Source organism: Hemitrygon akajei, chromosome 5 (assembly GCF_048418815.1).
Source record: "Hemitrygon akajei chromosome 5, sHemAka1.3, whole genome shotgun sequence".
Lineage (NCBI taxonomy): Eukaryota > Metazoa > Chordata > Chondrichthyes > Myliobatiformes > Dasyatidae > Hemitrygon > Hemitrygon akajei.
In genome coordinates this window covers 86,213,186-86,238,302 of record NC_133128.1, presented here as the reverse complement: position 1 = coordinate 86,238,302, position 25,117 = coordinate 86,213,186, and the positions used below count along the sequence as shown (strand labels likewise).

Genomic DNA, 25,117 nt, shown 5'->3' with positions numbered 1-25,117 from the left:
TAGTTCCATTCAAAGCTATTGCAAAACATGTTAATAATACTCTAACATCCCTTAATACTACATTGTCAGAATCATAATTAAGTTCAATATCATTAGCATATGTTGTGAAAAATGTTGTTTTGCGGCAGCAGTACATTGCAACAATAAAAAAGCTATAAATTACTATAAGAGATATATTTGAATATATTAAATTAAATAAGTAGTGCAAAAAGAGGGCAAAAAAGAAAAAAAAAATGAGGTGGTATAAATTGTCCATTCAGAAATCAGATAGCAGTAGGGAAGAAGCTGTTCTTAAACACGCTGCCTTTACGAGGCATCGCCGTATGATGCTCGATGATAGAAAGGCAAGTGTGCCTGATGGACTGGCTGAGCCTGCAACTTTCTGCAGCTTTTCCTGATCCTGTGAAATGGCAGACAGTATCAGACAGTGATGCACTCAGTTAGAATACTCTCCACAGTACGTGTGTAGAAATTTGAGACAGTCTTTTGGTGACACACCAAATCTCCTCATACTCCTAATAAAATATAGTCATTGTCACACCTTCTTTGCAATTTCATGAATATGTTGGGCACAGGATAGATCTTAAGAGATGTTGATGCACAGGAACTTGAAAATGTTCACCTTTTCCACTGCTGATCCTTCACTGAGGACTGATGTATGTTCCCTCGACTTCCCCTTCCTGAATTTCACAATCAATTCCTTCATCTTACTGACATTGAATGCAAGATTGTTGTTTCGATACCACCCAATCAGCTGAATTAGCTCACTCCTGTACACCTCCTTGTTACCATCTAATTCTGCCAACAATAGTTGTTTTGTCGACAAATTTATAGATGCCGTTTAAGCTGTGCCTAGCCACAGTCGGGGGTGTAGAGAGAGTAGAGCAATGTGCTAAGCATGCATCCTTGAGCTATGTCAGTGTTAAAGGAGGAGATAGTATTTCTGAACTGCGCTGGTGAGAAGGTCAAGAATCCAGTTGCAGAGGGAGGTACAAAGGCCCAGGTTTTGGTGCTTGTTGATTAGTACTGACAGTATGACGGTGTTGAATGTTGAACTGTAATCAATAAACAGCAGCCTGACATAGGTATTGCTATTGTCCAGGTGATCCATGGCTGAGTGGAGAACCACTGAGATTGCATCTGCTGAAGAACTATTGTAGCGATCGGCAAATTGCAGTGGGTCCAAGCCCTTGCTTAGGCAGGAGTTGATTCTGGCCATGACCAACTCTCAAAGCACTACATCACAATGGACATGAGTGCAACTGAGCAACAGTCATTGAAGTAACTCACCTTGTTCTTCTTGGGCACTGGTATATTGTCACCCTTTTGAAGCAGGTAAGAATCTCTAGTAAGAGACTGAAGAATGTTATGCCAACCATATCCCTTGTCCCAAATGAGATTTACGAGGTCAATAATGATAATGTTTCAAATATTTGTAAAGTTTGCAGTATGTCCTGAGAACGCACAAAGTCTAATGTTAATTGAAGTTTTTTGGGGGGACTTTTATTTCGAGGAAGTGTTGTAGTTTGCTTCTCTGCTTTTTAAAATAGGTTTTTCAAAGTAAATTTATTTTTTTGTCTAAAAAACTGCTTACATTGGGAATGTGACACACGTCTTGCTGGCATTAGCAATTCAACTTGTCAAGAGGCACTTCTATTTTAAAATACGGTACTCCCTCACTTTCAGGGCCAGGGACCGCTGCAACTACAAAATCAACATGCTCAACATTAATACTCTAGAACCCAAAGGTCATGTATAGAGTACTCCTGTCAATTTTTAAAATAAGAATCCTTATCCTACATTTATAATAGCAAAAGCATGAATTTGTTGCATTATAATTACACTTCCAATCAGTGATGGCACATAAGTTTTATATATCCTAACTCCTTTACTACTGAAAAATTACCATAAGACAATAAGATGTAGGAACAGAACCAGGCTATTTGGCCCATCAAGTCTGTTCCGCCATTTAATCATAGCTGATCCAATTTCCCTCTCAGTCCCAGTTTCCTACCTTCTCCCTGTATCCCATCAAGAATCCTTCAACTTCTGCTTTAAATATACATAAAGACTTGGCCTCCACAACTGCCTGTGGCAAAGAATTCCACAGAATCACCACTATTTGGCTAAAGAAATTCTTCATCTTGTTCTAAAAGGACACCCGTCTATTCTGAGGCTGTGTTCTCTGGTGTTAGACTCTCCTCAAACTCTCCAAATCCACTCATATCAAGGCCTTTCACCATTCAATAGTTATGAATGAGGTCACACCTCATTCTTCTGAATTCTAGTGGATACAGGCCCAGAGCCATCAATCACTCTTTGTATGACAAGCCATTCAATCCTGGAATCATTTTTGTGAACCTCCTTTGAACCTTCTCCAGCTTCAGCACATCCTTCTTGAGATAAGGGACATAAAACCGTTCACAATACTCCAAGTGAGGCCTCACCAGTGCTTTATAAAGTCTCAACATTACATCCTTACTTTTATATCCTAGTTCTCTTGAAATGAATACTGACATTACATTTGCCTTCCTCACCATCGACTCAACTTGCAAATTAATCTTTAGGGATTCCTGCACAAGGACTCCTAAGTCCCTTCCCACCTCAGTTTTAGTATTTTCTCTCCTTTTAGAAAACAGTCAATCCTTCCACTTCTTCTACTGAAGTGCATGACCATACACCTTCTGACACTGTATTCCATCTGCCATTTCTTTGTCCATTCTCCTCATCCAAGTCCTTCTTATTCCTCAAAACTCCAGCCCCTCCTTTCGATCATCTGCAGGCCATTTGCAACAAAGTTATCAATTCCATAATCCAAATCACTGATGTACAATGTAAAAAGAATCATTCCCAACATAGACCCCTGTGGAACACTACTAGCCACCAGCAACCAACCAGAAAAGGCTCCCTTTATTCCCACTCTTTGTCACCTGCCAACTAGCCACAGCTTTATCCATGCTAGAATCTTTCCTGTAATGTCATGGGCCCATAGCCTGTTAAGCAGCCTCATGTGTGGCACTTCTCCGGCATCATTTTCCAGTGGTCCAATATTTACTCTCACCTCTCTTTTAAACTTATGTAAATGAAGAAACTTTTGGTGTCATCTTTAATATTATTGGCTAGCTTACTTGTGTATTCCATCTTTACCTCCTTAATGATTTTTTTTGTTTCCTTCTGTTGGTTTTTAAAAGCTTCAAAATCCTCTAACTTCCCACTAGTTTTTGCTCTATTGTATGCCCTCCCTTTGACTTTTATGTTGGCTTTGACTTCTCTTGTTAGCTACTGCTGTGTTATCTTTCCTTTAGAATACTTCTTCCCCTTTGGGATATATATATTATCCTGTGCCTTCCAGATTGCTTTCAGAAATTCCAGACATAGCTGCTCTGCCATCATCCCTGTCAGTGTTCTTCTCCAATCAATTCTGGCCAACTCCTCTCTCATGCCTCTGTAATTTAGACATTTTTAATCTCTCCCTCTCTCAGTGTAGAGTGCCCTCCTGTTTCAAAACATCCACCATTGTTCCTGTACCTAAAAAGACCAAGGTAACATGTCTGAATGACTGGCATCCTATTGCGCTCACTTCAAACATAAGCAAATGTTTTGACAGGCTGGTCAAGGACTACATCTGTAGAATGCTACCACCCACACTGGACACCCTACAATTCACCTACCAACACAACCGACCGACAGATGACACATTAGCCACTGCTCTACATTCTGTCCTTACACATCTGGAGAAGGAGGATGCTTCTGTGAGAATGCTGTCCTTCAACTACAGTTCAGCATTCAATACCATAATTCCCTTCAGGTTCGACACGAAGCTCAGAGACCTCGGCATTCACCCTGCCTTATGTAGCTGGATCCTGGACTTCCTGTCAGATCGCTGGCAGGTGGTAAGAGTGGGCTCCCTCACCTCTGCCCCTCTGACCCTCAACACAGGTGCCCCTCAGGGCTGTGTCCTAAGCCTCTCCTTTACTCTCTGTATACCCATGACTGTGTTGCCACCCACAGCTCCAATCTGCTAATTAAATTTGCTGATGATACTACACATCTCAGCTAATAATGAGGCAGACTACAGAGAAGTCATCACCCTGACACAGTGGTATCAAGAAAACAACCTCTCCCTCAATGTCACAAAAACAAAGGAACTGGTTGTGGACTACAGGAGGAATGGAGACAGGCTAATCCCTATTGACATCAATGGATCTGGGGTTGAGAAGGTGAACAGCTTTAAGTTCCTTGCCATATACATCAGAGGATCTCACGTGGTCTGTACATACTGGTTTGTACAGTGTCTTTCACCTCAGACGGTTGAAGAAGTTTGATATGGGCCACCAAATCCTAAGAACATTTTACAGGGGCACAACTGAGAGCATCCTGACTGGCTACATCACTGCCTGGTATGGGAACTGTAATTCCCTCAATCGCAGGACACTGCAGAGTGGTACAGACAACCCAGCACATCTGTAGATGTGAACTTCCCACTATTCAGGACATTTACAAAGACAGGTATGTAGAAAGGGCCCAAAGGATCATTGGGGACCCGAGTCACCCCAACCACAAACTGTTCCAGCTGCTATCATCTGGGAAACGGTACCGCAGCATAAAAGCCAGGACCAACAAGCTCCGGGACAGCTTCTTCCACCAGGCCACCAGACTGATTAATTTATGCTGATACAATTGTATTTCTATTGACTGACCTGCTGTACATACTATTTATTATAAATAATTATAAATTGCACATTACACATTTAGACGGAGACGTAACGTAAAGATTTTTACTCATGTATATGAAAGATGTAAGTAATGAAGTCAATTCAATTCAATTCCCTTTACTCCACTGTAATACCGATATTTCTGACTTTAGTTTCACTTTTCCCTAAGGGATCTTTTACCTCAAGCTCTCTAATCAATTCTGGTTCATTGCACAACACCCAATTGAGAATAGCTGATCCCCTAGTGGGCTCAATCACAAACTGCTCTACAAAGCCATCTCATAGGCACTCTAGGAAATCCCCTTCCTGGAATCCAGCACCAACCTGATTTTTCAATCTACCAGCATACTGAAGTCCCTATGATTATTGTAATATTGCCTTTTGGAATGCATTTTCTATCTCTTGCTGTAATTTGTAGGCCACATCCTTTCTACTTTTTTGGGGTCTGCATACAACTCTCATCAGAATCTTTTTACCCTTGCAGTTCTTAGCTCTATCCACAATGATTCAACACCTTTTGACCCCATGTCACCTCTTTCTAATGATTTAATTTGATTTTTTTTAATAACAGAGCAACGCCGCCGCATCTGCCTGTTCTTTCTATACAATGTGTATCCTTGGACATTAAGCTCTTTTTAAATCTTCTTTAGGCCATGATTCAGTGATGCTTACAACATACCTGCCAATCTGCAACTGTGCTGCAAGTTAATCTATCTTATTCCATATACTGTGTGCATTCAAATATAACACCTTCAGTCCTGTATTCACTCTTTTCTATTTTGTCCACCTTTTATGTTGCAATTCATCCTGTTGATTACAATTTTGCCCTATCAACAGCTCTACTCACTGCACATTGCCTCTGCTTGTAAACCAGATACCTCATCTTCAGCATTATTATCCACCTTTCCTTTGATCTTGCATTGAAATAAATACAGCTCAGGACAGTAGTCACACCATGCTCAACCTTTTGATTTCTAACTCTGAAGACTTTTCAACATCTGCCTCCACAACCTCTCCACTAACTGTTCTGGCACTCTTGTTCCTATCGCCCGGAAACACTAGTTTAAACCCACCGTGCAGCATTAACAGACCTTCCCGCTCGGATAATAGTCCCCCTCTAGTTCAGGTGCAAACCATCCCTTCTGTATAGGTCGCACTTTCCCTGGAATGGAGTCCGATGATCCAAAAATCTTATGCCCTCCCTCCTACACCAACTCCTTAGTCACATATTAAACCGTATAGTCTTCCTATTTCTGGCCTCACCAGCACATGGCCCAGGCAGCAATCCTGAGACGACAACCCTGGAGGTCCTGCCCTTTAACTTAGCACCTAACTCCCTATGCAGAACCTTGTCACTCATCCTACCCATGTCATTGGACCATGACCTCTGACTGTTCATCCTCCCACTTAAGAAGGATGAGGACTCAATCTGAGATATCCCGGACCCTGGCATCCAGGAGGCAACATACCACCTGGGAATCTCGTTCCTACCCACTGAACTCCTGTCCACTCCCCTAACTAATGAACCCCCTATCACCACAGCGTGCATCTTTTCCCCCTTCCCTTCTGAGTCACAGAGGTTGACTCAGTGCCAGAGACCGAGTCCACTATGAGTTTTCTATGTTAGGTCACCACCCCCCCTCCACCGATAGTATCCACAGTGATGTACCTGTTGTTGCAGGAGATGGCCACAGGGGTACACTGCCACTGGCTCCTTAGCCCCTTTGTCCTTCCTATCACCCAGTTTCCTGTGTCCTGCACCACAGGTGTAACTGTCTCTCTATATGTTCTATCTACCACCCCCTCAGCCTCCTGAAGAATCCAGAGTTCATCCAGTTCCAGCTCCAACTCCTTAACTTGTATTATTAGAAGCTGCAGCCAGATGCACTTCTCGCAGTTGTAGCTATCACTGGACACTGGAGGTCTCCCTGCCTTCCCACATCCTGCAGAAGGAGCATTCACTATCTTGCCTGGCACCTCTACTATCTTAGTTGAGCAGATATAAAGAAGGGAAGAAGAGAAAAAAAACAACCTTGTTTCATCATTGCTGCAAATATTGCTAACTAGAAACAATATTAAATTCAAAATATAAAGAGTTAAAATTACAATTCTATGTCAAACCGTCTAACCATATTTACATAAAGATGTCACGTTTCTCATAATGCAATTAAATATAATGGGAGACTGAGAAACATAACAGGTGGAGAAGGATCTAGTGCTTTTCCAGCATATACTGTACGTCGAGAAAACTCTTCTCAGGCTTCAAGCTGGATAGAGGTATCGATTATAACCGATGTTTCAATGACAAACTTGACAAAACGATGGCGAATGCGGAGCAGTGTATATTGACCAGACAGGACACACACTGGAAATGCGCATCAAAGAGCACAGGAGGAGCATCCGTTTAGGTTACCCAGAGAAATCGGTGGTAGCAGAACTCCACACTCACAATGGCCATAGGATTGACTTTGATGGCACTAAACTACTGTGTCGCACCAATGGCTTTTGGAACCGCCTGGTAAAGGAAGCCATTGAAATATAACTAGAGGAAAAGAATTTTAACAAAGACAAAGGCCTTGCCCCAAGTAATGACTGGAATTCGATTGTAAACAAAGTGCTAGAATGGAAACCTGATTGGATGAGGACTAACCAATCAGGAGGAACGGAATACATGAGTATAAACACCAACTGACTAGACATGCTCAGGCATCGTCCCTGAATAATATGGCAGAGTTCATCATCGAAACATCAATTATAATTAATACTTGTACCTGGCTTGAAGCCCGAGAAAAAATTATTCACAACAGATGGAGAATTATATAGAAAGAGGAAAGACAAAGGATCTAGGATATTTTTATATTAAAATAAGATGGATTTCACTTAAATGCCAACTGTAGCTCATTTGTTATCAAGAAGGCTGCATATTTGCTCTATACCTGAGACACCTATTGCAAGATAAAGTTTGTGAACTCTTTGCAGTTACCTGGTTTTCTACATAAATTACTCATAAAATGTGGTCTGAACTTCATTTAGGTCACAATAATAGACAAACACAATCTGCCTAAGCTAATAATACAAAAAACCACTGTACTTCTTCTTGTCAATACTGAGTACACCATTTAAACAATCACAGCCTAGGTTCAAAAAGGTATATGAACCTCTGGGGTAATGCCTTCTACAAAAGTTATTTGGGATCAGGTGTTCCAATCAATGAGATGAAATTGGAGATGTGGGTTGTAGAGGTGCCCTGACCTATCAATAAGACACACAAAGTCAGGTTACTGACAGAGCTTGCTCTTCTCGAGATCTGTTCATGTGCACCATGCCTTGATCAAAATAACTTTCAGATGACCTTAGAAGAATTCTAGAGATTCATGGAGCTGGAAAAGGCTACAAAAGCATTTCTAAAAACCTGAGTGTTCATCAGTCCACAGTAAGAGAAACTGTCTACAAATGGAGGAAATTCAGTACTGTTGCTACTCTCCCTAGGAGTGGGGTCCTGCAAAGATCACATCAAGAGCACAATGTGCAATGCTGAAGGAGCTGAAGGAACTCAAGGGTAACAGTAAAAGACCTGAAGAAATTTAAATATCTTCTTATCTGAGGAGAGCTGGGACTCAGTTCTCAAATCGGTCAACTCAACCTCCCTTTGTGCTCGCCATTGCCTCTTACAGTTTAAGATTGTTCACAGAGCCCATATGTCTAAATCTAAACTATCTCGATTCTACCCTGGCATTAGTCCGCTCTGTGATAAATGCAAGAGGGGTGTGGCCTCTCTCATCCACATGTACTGGTTCTGTCCTAGCTTGGAGAAATTCTGGAAAGATGTCTTCACTACATTATCGGGTATTTTGAATCAGCACCTAGAACCTAACCCCTTAATTGCTCTGTTCGGTTTTTGGGGCGAGCCAGATTTATGTCTGGGTCCGACCAAATGCCGAATACTATCCTTTGCCTCTCTCCTGGCGAGACGCTTGATCCTCCTCAGATGGAGAGATGTTGCCCCGCCCACACATGCACAATGGCTTAACGACATTATGGCCTGCTTGGACCTCGAAAAAATTCATTATTCAGTTCTTAATTCGGATCTAAAGTTCCATAAGGTCTGGGGACCTTTTATCAAGTACTTTCATAACCTTCCTCTTGACTAGGGTTTTTTTTTCTTTCTTTTTTTTTCTTCTTTTCGGTCCCTTGCTTTCAGCTCCCTTTTTTTTCTGGTAGTAGGCATCATTAGCCTCTGTTACTAAGTGTATTCACAGTCTGGGAGTTTGACTGTCCTGACTTATACTCTCTATATTGTGTGGTGGTTGGTCTGGAGTTGTTGTTGTTTTTTTCTTGTGTTGTGGGGCTTGGGGAGGACACTAAGCTCACTTGTCTTTAATTTAGGTGCTTTTTTGTTAAATTCTCTTCGTTTGTAGCATATTGTTATTGTATGCGTAATCTTGCACGGTATTAATGCTCCCCACTGGGATTTGGGGTTTTTAATTTTGTAAAATGTTTTGAAAAACTAATAAAAAAAATTAAAAAAAAAAAGACCTGAAGAAATCGCTAGATCTTACTAAAGTCTCTGTTCATGTGTCAACTTTAAGAAAAACACAGAACAAGGATAGTGTTCATGGAAGGACACCTTGGAGGAAACTACTGCTCTCAAAACAAAAATGCTACATGTCTCAAATTTGCAAAAGACTACCTGGATGATCCCAATGCTTCTGGGACAACGTTCTGTGGACAGATGAGACAAAAGTTGAACCTCTTGGCAGAAATGCACATTGTTACGTTTGGGGGCAAAAGGGCACTGCACACCAACGTCAAAAGGTCATCCCAACTACGAAGCATGATGGAAGGAGCATAATAGTTTGGGGCTGCTTTGCTGCCTCAGGGCCTGAACAGCCTGCAATCGTTGATAGAACAATGAATTCAAAATTATATCAAGACATTTTACAGGAGAATGTCAGGGTAGCCATCAGTTACCTGAAGTTTAATAGAAGTTGGATAATGCAACAAGACAATGATCTGAAACCCAACAGTAAATTAACACCAGATGGTTTAAAAAGAACAAAATTTATGTTTTGGAATGGCCAAACTCACTCTCGTGATTTATTACCAACCTGATTTTCCCTATCAACCTGGATGTTAAAATCTCCCATGACTATCATAACATTGCCCTTTTGACATGCCCTTTCTATTTCCTGTTGAAATCTGTGGTCCACCTCCCAGCCACTGTTTGGAGGCCTGTATGTAATTGCCACCAGGGTCCTTTTACCCTTGCAGTTTCTTAACTCAACCCACAAGGATTTAACATCTTTCTATTGATTTGATGCTATTCTTTACCGTTAGAACCACACCTCCCCCTCTGCCTACCTTCCTATCCCTCCAATACAACGTGTAACTTTGGACATTCAGCTCCCAACTACAACCATCCTTTCAGCCATGATTCAGTGATGGCCATAACATCACACCTGACAATCTGTAATATTGCAACAAGATCATCCATCTTATTTCTTATATTATGTGCATTGAGATATAACACTGAGTACTGCAGTATGCTACCCTTTTTGATTCTGCATCTCTAATGCACTGATACTCACCTTGCTGGCTGCAATTTTGTCCCATCATCTGCCTGCCCTTCCTGATGGCCTAACTGCACGCTATCCATGCCTTTTTTTTTTAACCATCCGTCCTATCCTGAGTCCCTTCATTCTGGTTCCTGCCCCCCCCACACTAAATTAGTTTAAACCCTCCCCAACAGCTCTAACAAACCTGCTCATGAGAATATTGGCCCTTCGGGTTCAGGTGCAACCCCTCCCATTTGTACAGGCCATACCTCCACCAGAAGAGTTCCCAATGATCCAAGAAGCCAAAGCCCTGCTCCTTGCACCAGCTTCTCAGCCACGCATTTATCTGCCAAGTCATCTTGTTTCTACCCTCACTAGCATGCGGCACAGGTAGCAATCCAGAAATTACTATTCTGGAGGCCCTGCTCCTCAGCTTTCTGCCTAGCTCTCTAAATTCTCTCCAGGACCTCATTTCTTTTCTTTCTTATGTCATTGGTACCAATATGTACCAAGACATCTGGCTGCTCTCCCTCCCCCTCTAAAATGCCGTGGATGTGATCTGAGATGTCCCTAACCCTGGCAGCTGGTAGGCAACTTACCATTCTAGTATCCTATTCACATCCACAGAATCTCCTGTCTGTTCCTCTGACTATTGAGTTCCCTAATCACTACCACTCCCCTCTTCACCTTCTGCACCATGGATCCATGCTCGGTGCCAGTAACCTGGTCTCCGTGGCATTCCCCTGAGAGGTCCCGTCCCCCCCCCCCCCGTCCCCCGCAGCAATATCCAAAACTGTATTCTTATTATTGAGAGGAATGGTCACAGAGGTGCTCTGCGCTAACTGCCTATTCACTTTTCCATTTCTCCTGACAGTGACCCAGCTACTCGCCTCCTGCAACTTCGGGGTAACTACTTCCCTGTGACTCTGATCAATTACCTCCTCATTCTCCTATACAAGCTGAAGGTCATCCAGCTGCTGCTCCAGATCCCTAACACCGTCTGGATGCAGCACACAGATGAGGTTCCCTGGGAGACTCTGGGTCTCCCACATCCAACTCCAACATCCGGCATGAAGAATACACAACAGCAAAAGAGAGAGAGAAAAAAGGAACTTTAACAGAAGTTTACCCAGAGCCAACGCCTCTTCCGAGCTGAAGCCTCCTTTAGCCGAAGCCTGGTACTCCTACTCTCACCGCGAGCCTGCTCCCAACAATGGCCGCTCCGCTTGTCCCTTCTGTACTTTAATTTGCTGTGATCTGCTCTCGCCGCTGATTGGGCCTCTGGAATGTCTGAATGCCCATGAAGCTCTCCTTTTAAACAAGTGTCACCAACCTGCGTGAAACCTCATCGCTATGTTATAAGACGCTAGTCAGGCTGCACTTGGAGTACTATCAACAGTTCTGGGCCCCATTATCTCAGAACGGATGTGTTGTCATTGGAGAGAGTTCAGAGGAGGTTCATGAGGATTATTCTAGGAATGAAGGGGTTAACATATGAGAAGAATTTGGTAGCTTTGGCCTGTACTCACCGGAATTTAGAAGAATTTTGAAGGTTCTCATTGAAACCTACTGAATGTTGAAAGGACTCGATAGGATGGATATGGAGAGGATGTTTCCTATGGTGGGGCTATCTGGAACTAGAGGACACAGCCTCAAAACTGAGGGGCAGGAATTTTTTTAGCCAGAGAGTAGTATATCTCTGGAATATTCTGCCACAGACTGTAGTGGAGGCCAAGTGTGTGTGTGTATTTAAAGCAGAAGTTGATTATTTCCTGATCGGTCAGGGCATCACAGGATATGGTAAGAAGGCAGGTGTCTCGGGTTGAGTGGGATCCGGGATCAGCCGTGATGGAATGGTGGAGCAGACTTGATGGGCTAAACAGCCTCATTTTGCTCCTATGTCTTATGGTTACTTACTTTGCAATACTAGAGTGAAAAATAATCAGGACCCACAAAACTATCACCCTGTGACTCCATTATAGTCACCCTGCATCACTGCCCTGGTGACTATAATGCTTTTGAACCTTTCCCTTTCTTTCAATTTTAAAATTACCTGCTTCTTTAACCCATTTACATAAAAGAATAATTCTCACCCATTTCTGGTCAATTGCCTTAAATCTGTGTCCTCTGATTAACTAAACTTCTGCCAGAGAAAATGGTTTAGCTTACATTCTCAGAACCTTTGAGTGCATATCTAGGAACTAGCAAGTGCATGGAACAATAATGGAATATTGCACCCAATAATGTCTTTCATGCAGGCACCTCAAACTAATGAGGCCTTGGATTGATTTTAAAACATTTTATATTCTGTGATTAATCTTTACATTTTAAACAGTACCTTCAATGCTATCAATAGGTTCATCAGCATGAAGCTCTTCATTTTCTGATTCCTTCACTGGCTCCTTTACATCTCTTTCACATGTGACTGCAGCTGTAGTTTCAGTTTGGTCAAGTTGCTTCTCAGTTTCCCTTCCCAGTCTTAGTTCTACTCGGGTTTGTTCCAGCATGGAAGCAGGTTCCTGAGTTCGTTCTTTATCTTTATCAGACATTTCTGCCAACGGCTTTTCTTTCTCCTTTGTGACCTCTCTTCGTCGGTCTCTATTTCTGTGCCTGCTTTTAGCCCAGTCCCGATGTTCTCCATCCCGCTCCCATTCTCTTCTCTCCCGTCTTTCTCGATCACGGTCCCGTTCACTATCCTGAAGCTTTTCCCTGCTCTCAAAAGAACCAGTCCTGGAACGCTCTTGTCGATCTAAATCAGGGGAGCTTCTTCTAGAACTGTGACTCCTTGAATCTTGACGATCTATAAAATATAGCAAGATTACACTGTTCAGGAAAACAAAAATGACTACAAGTTTATTTTTCCTTAAATGTATTCTATAACAAAGGTGTGATGCCTGCTACCATGAGCAGGGACATTATGATACCATCTCATGTCTTCCTATTTGATAGCCCCAGTTACTGATGCGGTATAAATCAATGCCAAATAAAGTTACAGATTAAAACAGAGAAAGTAGTTCCTTAAACATAAAAATTAATCACAGTAAGTTTGACCAGAACAAGACTTTCTAAATGTTTCTGTATGATCGTTCTCAGATTCAGTGGGTGGGATCTGTTATATCTTGTTCTGATAATTTGAAATATTTTGTAACTTCCAGATAACACACTGGGATCTCATTTAGTGTTCGGGATTTCTCCCAGTAGGTTAACTTATCATTGTAAACTGGCCAGAGATTTGGCTAAGGTTAAATGGGGGGTTGCTGGGCAGTGTGCCTCGAAGGGCCAGAGGGACCTAGTCCACACTATCTCTACTACGTAGAAACAAGAATAAGGGCCCAGTATAATACTAACAGAGCTGTTGCATGAACCTCTGCCTTTTTTTGGTGGTCTCCTATTGGTGAAGTATCCATGGCTCAGTGTGTAGAGGGTGCTTGTGAAGGCTAATGTAAGCTGGGCTGGGCAAGTGGTGCAGCAACTCAGAGCTAAGGGTTGAGCTCAGGATTGTACCCCGGCTGGTAGAGTGGCTGCAGATAATTATTGTGGACAGGCAGCAGTGCTCAGATTATTGACAGACCACTTACATCTAATGGTCCCTCTCATTAGCACATGTTGAGAGACACCCATAGGGTCCAGGTGGCCTATCAATATGTGGAACAACTACTGCTAGTCTTCAGCAATGGCCTTCACTCAGCATGCCAGTCATGGCATAACTCTTATTCCCTTCCCAATGGCACTGACATGTTTTCATACCTTTAAGTTATACTGTTATTATCACTTGAGAATTTCTTTATCCATTCTTTCAGGTTGCACTATTCTGCTATTTTTCACTCATTGCTGTGTTTAATATTACACTTGTATTTATTATTACCATACATACTGTTTACTATTGTGAGTTTCATACAAACAAGGACTTCCACTGCACCCTGGTGTAAGTGACAATAAAACTAATGTAATCTCAGGTCTTACGCTTAACACCCTTCCTCACAGATAGCACCTCTACAACAAATCATGGATGATTCTCTGCTGCAAGAGTCAGCAGAGGGCAGGTTCCCAACAGAATAGCTCACATTATGAGTGGACATTTTTTTAAAGTACTGGCAGGTACGTTCCTACAAGCCTTGGAACTAGAGGATCAAGAGCGCCAATGTATCAGTGCTCTGTGGAGTAGCACAATGTAGGGTGCCAGTGCATAAGTAAACAATCAGCTTTCTATATTAACAGTGACAAAGGAAGTCTGATACTGGATTGCAAAGGCTTCCTTGAAAATAGTCCAGAAGCACTAATTAAGTAATCACTTACATGTCCTAACTATGTAACAGCTGGATTGTTTAAACTGAAACTATGGTTCTATGTCAAACCTCAATGAACAGGTAATGCTGGTGGCCACTGGTACATATCTACTAATTAAAATCTGATGGTACCTCTTATATACAGTGCCTATATACAGTATTCAACACCTTGGAAGTTTTTATATTTTATTGTTTTACAATGTTGAATTGCAGCCAATTTAATTTGTTTTTTTGACACTGATCAACAGAAAAGACTCTTGTGTGAGAGTGAAAACAAATTTCTACAAATTGGTCTAAATTTATTACAATAGTTAAACACAAAAGAATTAATTGCATAATTACTAACCCCCTTCAAGTCAGTATTTAGTAGATGCACCTTTGACAGCAATTACAGCATTGAGTCTGTGTGGTTAGGTCTCTATCAGCTTTTCACATCTGGGCACTGCAATTTTCCCATTCTTCTTTACAAAACTGCTCAAACTCTGTCAGACTGCTTAAGGATCGTGAGTGAACAGCCCTTTTCAAGTCCAGCCACAAATTCTCAATTGGATTGAGGTCTGGATTCTGTCTTGGCTACCCCAGGACATTAACTTTGTTGTTTTCAAGCCCTTCATGTGTAGCCTTGGCTTTTTGAAGAGTTGCTTGGAGTGTGCTTTTGTCTTCATGATGTAGTTTTTGCCAGGATACTGACTCACCAGCAGTTGGACCTTCCAGATAGATATATTTTTACTACAATCAATTGAAACACCTTGACTGCACACAGATCTCCATTTAACTAATTATGTGACTTCTGCAACCGATTGGCTGCCCCAGTGATGATTTGGTGTGTCATATTACAGGGGGTGAACATTTATACAATCAATTATTTTGGGTTTTACATTTGTAATTAATTTAGATCACTTTGTAGAGATCTGTTTTCACTTTGATATAAAAGAATCTTTTTTTCTGTTGATCAGGGTAAAAAAAAAGCCATATTAAATCCACTGTGATTCAATGTTGTAAAGCAATAAAACATGAAAACTTCCAGGGGGATGGGGATGAATCTTTGTAGGCACTGTATGTAAATCCCTATGCCATGGGTCTCTCTTTCATTCTCCTTCATCTCTGGACTTCTACTTGTTATGTGTTCAGATTGTAAGAATGAAATCTTCACTACAGAAAAGATTAAGCACAACATTTACAAATTTCTTAGTAGCTTGGCTGAGAAAATCTTAAACCCAATGAGATATATGTATCTATACCAGCTTCCAGCCAGGATAAGACTGATTATTTTCAGCTGGGGTATTGAAGTCAAGTTTAACCTTCTTATAGAGTTTAGATATCAGTACTAGATATGAAACCTGATTATCTTTCTGGTCTGTGTGGCTCATCAGCCTATAAGTTTAAATTCTATGCATCATATTCCATGTAGGAAGGTAAAATATCCATTACAATGAAAAATCTAACAACCCAAAACATTTAGTTCCTCTTTTTTGGTGTAAATGTCAGATTGAATTTACATGAACCAGAAGGAAATTGGAATGCACCTTCAATGAAGCTTTACAAAATATATTGGCAAAATATCAAGAACAACTGAAATGCAAGGAAGGGAGATTTTGCTGTATAACAGTATTATTGATAGCTTGAAAAAAATACTAACATCACTATCAGAATAATATAATCACTTCTTTCTAATATCTTCATGCATTATTAATCATACAGGTTTACTTTGGGTCCTGGCAATAATGACAAACCATCTCTGCTTTTGTGTAGATTTCTTTTCTTTCAATAGATTCAGTAGTTATAAGATCAGGGGAAGTCATTTAAAATTGAAATGCATTGGAACGTATCTCAATAAAACTCAGGAATTTTTGGGCCTCGAAGGGCTGAGTAAGTTAGATCATTGGGGATATTTAAAGAGGAAGAAGATAATTTTTAAAAGGTCAGGAAATTAAGGAGTGTGGTGAACTGGCACAGATTGAGGAATTAAGGCCTGAGGCAAATCAATCATGATCATATTAAATAGTTTCAGAAATCAAGTAGCCAACTCCTACTCCTATATTCTTATGTAATTTTCCCCCACTCTTTGTTGTGATATTGGGCATAAAACGATAATGTTTTAGTTGGTATGTTTTACCGTTTACACTTAGCACATCAAGTCAAAGTGATAATCGTACAACCTGAGGAAGTGCTGCGGCTAGGCTCTCCACGCTTGAGTTGATCTATTCGGGATTTACGTTCACAAGACTCAATATTTCTGTACTTCTGCCCATCTCTTGAAGTTCCATGCTGTCGTCTCCTTCCACCACTCTGATCATCTCCACTGCGATGAGTAGATTCATTTGAAGGTGATCGTAAACGGCTTGAAGTCCGACTGCGATTGCTACCAAGGCTGCTGCTCCGTTTGTGCTCATCAGTTTTACATGAACGATTATCTGCCACGGTAGGGGCTTCTAACTTTTCAACTTCAGTTCTCTGACCTTTCCTTCGAGAATCTTCAAGGCTCTTGTCAGAAATTATACTTTCTTCACGTTCTGGCACATCTCCATCTGACCAGTCACTGAAAACTACATCTCCTCCTCCTTGTGTATTTCCTTCAGCACTTTTCTCAGATACTTCTTCAATAGATTCTTCCTTTACGGTTACAGGTGGAGTCCTGGGACCCTTCCACCTTTTAGCTTGCGGGACTACTTCCTCATCGGAAGCATCTGAATCTCCTTTAGAGCGTTTACGTTTTTTATCAACATTTTTCTTCTTTGAAGCTTTCCTGGGTGACAAAACTGCTTCCTCTACTAAGGGCTCTGAAATGTATTTTTTGGACCCGCAATCATCATCTCTTTTGTTCTTCTTTTGAGACTTCCGCTGAGCTTTGCTTTTTTTCTTGCTATGTTCATGTAGTCCAACAAGTCCTTCTCTATCATCACCAGTATGGTGTGCAGTGCTATCAGATTCCCTGCTTCGTGAACTCTCGACGCTCCCCGCTATATGCTCTCTTTGTTTGTCCCCTGAAGCTATTCTTTCTCTCATGGTATGGTCATCGCGCCTCCTTGTACTTTCCTTTTTGTCCAACTTCCTGTCATCATCTTTCCAGCTGCTTGTTCGATCTTCAATAACACGCGGCGGACTGAGTGTTCGACAATCTTGTGGGCGTACGACCTGACTTAACAAGCGGTGCTTTTCACCTGAAAGAAATATACATCTCAGTCAGAAGCAGACAGGATGTTAAAAAATCTACAGCCATACAACCAATTCCCACTGGACTTCATACTGTTCCTATAGAATCTTGGACCAGCATTTCTTCAACTTAGTTATTTTTGCTGTACAAATTTGAAAGAACACAACGGCAATAGAACCAATAGAAAGAGATGAGTACTTTACTAAATTATATATTTTATATAACTTTAGTGCTTTGAATGGGGTTGCAGCACTCTAAAGCCCTGGTAGATGGCTTACAATAACCTTTAGAAAAAATTAACAATACTTTTCCAATCAGACACTGACAGCTAAGAGGAACATTCATACAGATTTATCCAGAAGATATCACGAACACAGTTTAATTCACTCAATTTCCTAGCCAACATATCCAATGTCTATTACTTAGTTCCAGAATCACTATTTATTTACTCTGCTTCATCATTAATAAACCCAATAGCAAATTCTGGAGAAACATCTTTATTGGGGAACAGTTAGAAAACAAATGTAGTTGAAGCAAATAGCACAGAACTCCTCAAGGAGATGTTAGCTGACAGGGAAAAAAGAGAAGAAAATTCAGGAAGAGCAAAGCACAGCAGATAGGGAAGAGAATCATATGAAGCATAGTCTTAGACCATAGAAAGAAGCTTAGGAGCAATACAGTAGCACAACTCCAGTGACCAAGGTTCAATCCTGACCTCAAGAGCTGCCTGCATGGAGTTTGTACATTCTCCATATACCTGTGTATTTTTCCCTTCACATCTCAAAGATATGTAGATTGGTAGGTTAATTGGCCAACCTACATTGCCCCAACATGTAGACATTCTGTACAATCTGGCAGGATTTAATGGGAAAATGGGGAGAATACAACTGGATGTCCATGTGCTTAATGGTCAGTGTGGACCTATTGGGCCAAAGTGCCCATTTCCATGATGTATGACTCCATTTGCAAATTTTTCAAGCCTTTACCTGTCTCAAAGGCTTGTTTATTTTGAAGGAATAAAGTCAATACTAAGTTTCAAATTTCACTTAATTTGAAACTCCAGCACACTCTGATCACGTATGTAATTTGCAGTGATTTATCATGGATAATAAATGCTTCAGGAAGAGCAACTTTCTGTTCTCTTGTGATTCGTCACAAAACATTCTAAAGCATATCAAGTACTGAAAGGTAGTACTGATAAAGATCTTTTGGAGACTATAATTTGCGGAATAAGAAAGCCAATTAGGCAACTAACACTTGTTAAAACTCCTTTTATTAAATGAATATTCGCTATGACCTACTTTTCTCTTCACTACTGTTGTAGGTATCACTATCAGGAGATTCATCACGAGCTCGCTTTGCCAATGGGCTCAGGCTGCATTCTGTCCAAGGCCGTTTTCTAGCAAATAGAAAATCAGAAACATTCACCCTGTGGGTATACAGTAATATGTAAAATCCAATTGCTTAAGCAGAATGAAAACACTGAAGCACTTAGTAGCCTAAATGTAAATTAGTTAAGATTGACCAAATCGATCCAAACTTTGTCAATCTCTCATCCATTTTAGCTAAGTGGACTATTTTTGCTTTGGTTGCACAATGTTAAAATACTTAGTTTAAAAACAGATCCATTATTTGAGTTACACTTTTGTTAAATTACACTTGAATAAATGTATACAGTGAGCATCAATGAATTATCCATTTATATTATTCAAACTATATTCAAAACTCATCTTGAACAACCTTTCTTGCAAACAAAAAAATTGTTGTCATAAATCACTGTAGTTCATGATAAATTTAAAGACAATTCTCAATTCTCTCATCAGATTTCATTATCCAACCCATGAATATAATTGTTACTTTTACACAATAAATTTTAAAGGTAACGATTCTGGTTTACTTATACAAGTTATATGTTTGAAACAGCTTTTACCAAATCATATGCTTACGTCTTCATTATGTCTGCACAAAGATCTATTTTAATCTTGATATGATGTATCAGCAGTGGTCAATAAAAATTATTTATGACAGGACAAAACCAGTTTCTCCAAGAATGAGAACAAATTGGAGAAGAGCTCAGTCTATGATTGGCCTTTTTGGCTAGGTAACATTTTGAGTATACAAAATATCTTTAAAAAGGATGCTGAGCCTCAGGCACATACTGTATATGCACCCTAACAATTTAATAGGCTGGAAAAAATCACATGCTCTTTGAATATTTGTTATCTACACCATATAGAAAATATGTTGTATAATATTCTAATTGTATCATTGATATATGGATGTGACATTGTTTAATATAAATTAATAGAGAAAAAATCTATAGAAATTAAAAGCAACTTAACCTCTTGGCCTCCACTGAGCTACCAAGTAAAAAAAAAGACAGGACAACAGGAGAGGATTCTTAGGGCCATTATTTATGTACTTGGAGAATTAGGAATAATCACCTTGGCTTTGTGATTGGCAGATTATGCCTCAGAAGCCTAATTAAGTTTCTCGAGGAGGTGACAAAACAAATTTATGAAGGCAGAGCAGTGGATGTGGTGTATGTGGATTTCAGTAAGGTGTCAAAATGGACAACCAATCCCAGAACCCGCTAACATGGGGTCTACCAGCCCTTATCCTTGTTGGTCTTCGTCCACAGCTCTTGGATGTCCTTTGGCACACATCCATGTCACTGGACTTCAAACGTGAAGCATGGAGTGGAGGCCTGGACTCCGGCCTGTCCTCTAACTCCCCAATATCACTGTCTCTAAAACATATCCTAACTCCCATCTCTGTCCCCAAAACCAACCCTATGAACTTAAAAGCAACTAAACCTGATACTCGACCTTCATGGAGACCACATCATCCTGGGCCAAAGGATCAACACATTGCAGTATTGCATAACCAGAGGTATGATAACTTCTGGATTTATTTTTGTCTTATTAATAAACATTGATGCTGTTAATTAATTAGTAGTAAATAGGGTGGAAGAGAAATTTCTTCACTCCGAAGATGGGAAATTTTTGAAATATTCTATCGTGGAGGATCATGAACTGAGTTGACTCATATCAGATATTAACTGATTTGTGGGCATTAATGGAATTAAGTGATATGTGGAAAGTGGAGCTGCGTTAGAAAATCAGCCATGATTTTACAGAACGACAGAGTAAGCTTTAAGTGCCAGATGGCCTATTCCTAATTCTTATGTTCAGAAAATTGACCATTATATCATTTCCAGATTATCATTCCCTCTTAATTTGCTTTTAAACAGGTTTGAGAATGACAAGGATATTCAGTTACAGCTTACAAATTAAATTTGAAAAATACTTTGATATCAACATACCTTGTTTTCCTTTGACTGTGACTTGCCCTCAAATCCCGCTCTTCTCGTTGATCGTCCTTTTTATCTTTGCGTTCATCTCTCAATTTCTCCTTCTCATCCCAGTCTTTTTGCTTCTCTCTATCTCTGTCCCTCTCTCTAACCCTCTCCCTTTCCTTTTCCCTTTCCCGTTCTCTCTCCCTCTCTCTCTCCCTCTCCCTTTCTCGTTCTCTCTCCTTGCCCCTCTCTCGCTCTCGTTCCTTTTCCCTATCCCGTTCACGGATTCTTTCACGCTCCCTCTCTCGATCCAATTCTCTTTCCCTTTCTCGCTCTCTATCTCTATCACGATCTTTGTCACGATCTCTTTCACGGTCTCTTTCCCTGAGTCTATCATCACGCCTGTCCTCACGATCTGATCGCCGCTCTTCTTTTCTTTCTTCATGGTCATGATCATCTGTCCTCCCTGGGTGCCGTGTAGCAGTACCAGCTGTGTGATCTGTAAAATAAAAATATAGAATGATGTAGAGCTATCATGCTTAAAATTAACTTCTGAAAAGTCTATCACATTAGTTGTACTCTTTCCATCATAGCCTAAAAATTCAACGGTATGCAAATAGACACATTTCATTTTAAAACTACTGCTGTAAAATTTTACATATACTATTACTGAACTTAAACACAAGTCATCTTATGGAATATGCACAATATTTGATTGTTTTCTTGGTAAGGGAAAACTCATTATCTTCGGGACAGAATCTTCGTAGACCATGGTTTCTCTTTGGGAACTTTGCAGTTGCTGGCATAGTGGGTAGTGGGAAAGCTGATGTTTTACGCTAGAATAAGTGCACGGGGGGTGGATTTGATGCTGCTTGTGAGTGGGAGGGGGACAGCGGACTTTGAGGTTCCTACATTATTTCTGTCATTCATTCTTTGGGGGCTTCTTCTGTTTGAAAGATGTCTGCAGAGAGTAAGAATTTCAGGTTGTATATTGTATACATTCTCTGACATAAAATGGAACCATTGAACTTTTGAACTATTGAAATGAATGCTCAATTTTGAAGAGATGGAAATTTTTGTAGGCTAGAACCTATTTTCCTAACTCAAACATTCATTTTTGTATGTTACAGTTCAGATTATCACTTACAATATTGTTTGATTATGATCTTAGCAATTCTTCCCTATGTCGTTCAGGCAGCTTATCATTTATATAAATGGGAGGGAGAGTTAGGAAGAGAGAGAAGAAAAAAAATAATAAATCAATTTCAATACAGGTTTCACTCTCCTGCAATCAACAATTATTAGTGGCTGATTGTAGTAAACTGGTGGTAAACATTAATTGTCTGCACCAGCTACATTAGACTAAATGAATCACTAATGAGGTAAAGAGACAACTGATTTTCAACTTTAAATGCTTGGTGAAGTCAACTAAGAACATCCTCAAATTCTATATTAGTAATAACACTCTGATTCTACCACCACTTCCCTAAATGCATCTACCGTTTCTTATCTGTTGCTTCGTTTGAATGATATTCAGCACTAGGTAAGGTGGAAATACCTCCAATTAAATTCTGAAATGATGCTGCCATCAAAAACTGTTTACTTGGTCACCGATTTGTCTTTGGCTATCACTATCTCAGACTACACCAGAATTTACACATTGCTAATATAAAAAACCCTCTAATGATCTACTTTACAGATTCTGAAGGAAGCCTCCAATACCTCTTATCTTTACCCTTATGAAATGTAATTACATCCAGAGTAGACAAAACATTCAAATTTTGTTTCAGCATTCAAGTGTCTTCCTTATTCAAATGATCAAACAATAAGTTTATACAAAAGAAAACATTTTCAGTTCTGAACCCAGATAACATGAAACCTGGTTTGCTTTCAACATAACACTGCTACCATTAATTGCTACCCATACCTCTTTCACGGTCTCTGTTTTCACGCCTTTCCCTCTCTGCATGGCCATGCCTGTCAAAGGATGCATCTCTGCTTTGGTCTCGATCATAGCGATCTCTTTCTGCATATCCACTTCTTGTGTCCCAGTTTTCATGGTAATTACTGCTTGTGCTGTGTGTGTCAAATTGGCTACTTCGAGTTGTTCCATGGCTCCCTGGAGTGAACAGCATTTGTGTATTTTATGGTACAAAACAAGGACTACAAAAACACAGCAGATTCACTTAACAAAACCATAAAAGATCACTGTAAGAGTGCGACTATTTTATACAGAATCTTCATGAATGACAAGAAATATTTTTCAGAATACAATACTCTGAGGTAGTCAAAATATATTTTTGCTTCTTCAGATTCTTTCCCAGATCTGAAACATCTTTAAATCCTGAACTGAAGCTTCATCGATGATAATATATTTTAGTATGACAATCACATACACATTTCTTCTATCTAGGTATACACCTGTCATTGTAATTACCCATTCCACTTTCACTCTGACCTGTCTGCAATCTCTGTTCCATCAAAGCACAACATAAACTTGAGGAACAGCACCTCCACCTGGGTCTCAATATCAATTTCAGCAATTTCAGATAACTTGCTTTCTGTGTGTATCTGAAATGATCTGTTGTACTTTAAGGTTATCCAATTTTCCCCCTCTCCTTTCAATCTTTAGCAAGTTCTGACCTGAATTTCACAGCTCTAACATGACCCTTGATTAGTTTTTCTTTCCTCAGTTTTCCTCATAAATTCTTAAACTAGATAGCTCCTTAAATGTTGGAATCAGATTGGAAATCCTGACCTCACCATGTCATTGGATTCCCTTAGACTATTTGCCACTCTCATCTACAGCTTAAAACTAACTTACTGCTCACTTTCCTGGTTGTGATGAAGGGTTTTTGACCAGAAACATTACTTCCAACTTCTCTTTTTATAGATGCTGCATGACATAATGAATGTTTCCAACATTTTCGCTTTTTACTTCAGATTTCAAGCATCAGAATTGCTTTTAAATTTCAGCTCCCCTGTCAGCAGGTACTAGGAAAAATGAAATTTGTTCTGTTGTAACAGCACATACAGAAAGGACTACGTAATGTTTTGGTAGCTGGAGGGCAAATGTTAGCTTCTTATCAATGTACTAGCCCAGATTACTTGCCCAAAGTCCTGATGCAGTGTTTGAACCCCAGATTTCCTACACCAGTAAGTTAGTTTTTAGATTTTCTGTTGTAAATATATCTTTCAGAAAGCTGGCATCATCCACCTTCTGGCAATCTGGCAATCTCATATAGAGCAACAATCAGGATGAGGACAAACAATGCATTGTGTTCCACTTGTTTTGGATTTTGTGAATGTGTTGAATGTTTCAATGGAGTCCTTTTAAAATTCTTGCCTTGTTCATAGAATTACTCAAAATTACTGGTTAAAGCAGCCACCAAGTTGCAGTTCTAATCCCAATTCCAAGCCTGGGTCATTCACTCTCCTGATAGTCAACTTTTGAAAATGTATGTCAAACTTTATACACATAAGTACACCTGTCCAAACTTACACAGATCCACTATTAAATCCAATTCCTTAGTGGAGTATCAAGAGATATAAACAAGGGAAGAAAGGCCTCTAGACTGATGTGCTGTCAGCTCAGAAACATAACAAGAGGTACACTTCAGCAAGTCATTTATGGTCAGATACCTGATAGAAGAAATTCTCAAATGATACCATCACAGAAGTCTAGTATATAAAAGCTAAGCACATACTACATAAAGGAATCAGAGAGATTCAGGTCAAGCAGAACAAGTTAGCCAAGCAAGTTGGGACTCAAACATCAAAGCACAGATTTTTAGGATGGTGAATTAACCCATAAATTATGCTTTGGAGAAATGGCAAAACAATGATTAAATAAAATGTTGTGTTCAACCTTATAAGGAGAGAACAAACCTCTATGGCATCTCATTTGACTACAATTTCTTTGTCAATCATTATTCTTTCAAAAATGATATGACCCAAGGCAAAATGCAACTCATGCATGTGAAACTTGCAAATAAAAGTTTGCTCACAGATCCTTCATTTGAATTATGCCAATAATCTCCACCTTATAACCTCCAAATTAAGGCAACAGAAAAATCAGGGAAAACACCAAAATAAATTCATTGATGTTA

General features: G+C 40.0%; 1 protein-coding gene across 6 annotated transcripts in view; it reads right to left on the bottom strand.

Moving 5' to 3' along the window:
* LOC140727954 (zinc finger CCCH domain-containing protein 13-like) overlaps positions 1 to 25,117 on the bottom strand; it is a 119,145-nt gene that overhangs the window by 30,256 nt on the left and 63,772 nt on the right. For all 6 annotated transcript variants that reach the window (XR_012098975.1, XM_073045961.1, XM_073045963.1 and 3 more), the window contains 5 exons: positions 22,936 to 23,127; positions 21,036 to 21,507; positions 19,012 to 19,109; positions 16,716 to 17,717; positions 12,609 to 13,070 (listed from right to left, as the gene is read on the bottom strand). Coding sequence is in view for 5 of the 6 variants with exons in the window: in XM_073045961.1 (XP_072902062.1) it covers positions 12,609 to 13,070; positions 16,716 to 17,717; positions 19,012 to 19,109; positions 21,036 to 21,507; positions 22,936 to 23,127 (2,226 nt within the window). In the remaining variant the exon portion in view is untranslated. The remainder of the gene's footprint in view (positions 1 to 12,608; positions 13,071 to 16,715; positions 17,718 to 19,011; positions 19,110 to 21,035; positions 21,508 to 22,935; positions 23,128 to 25,117) is intronic.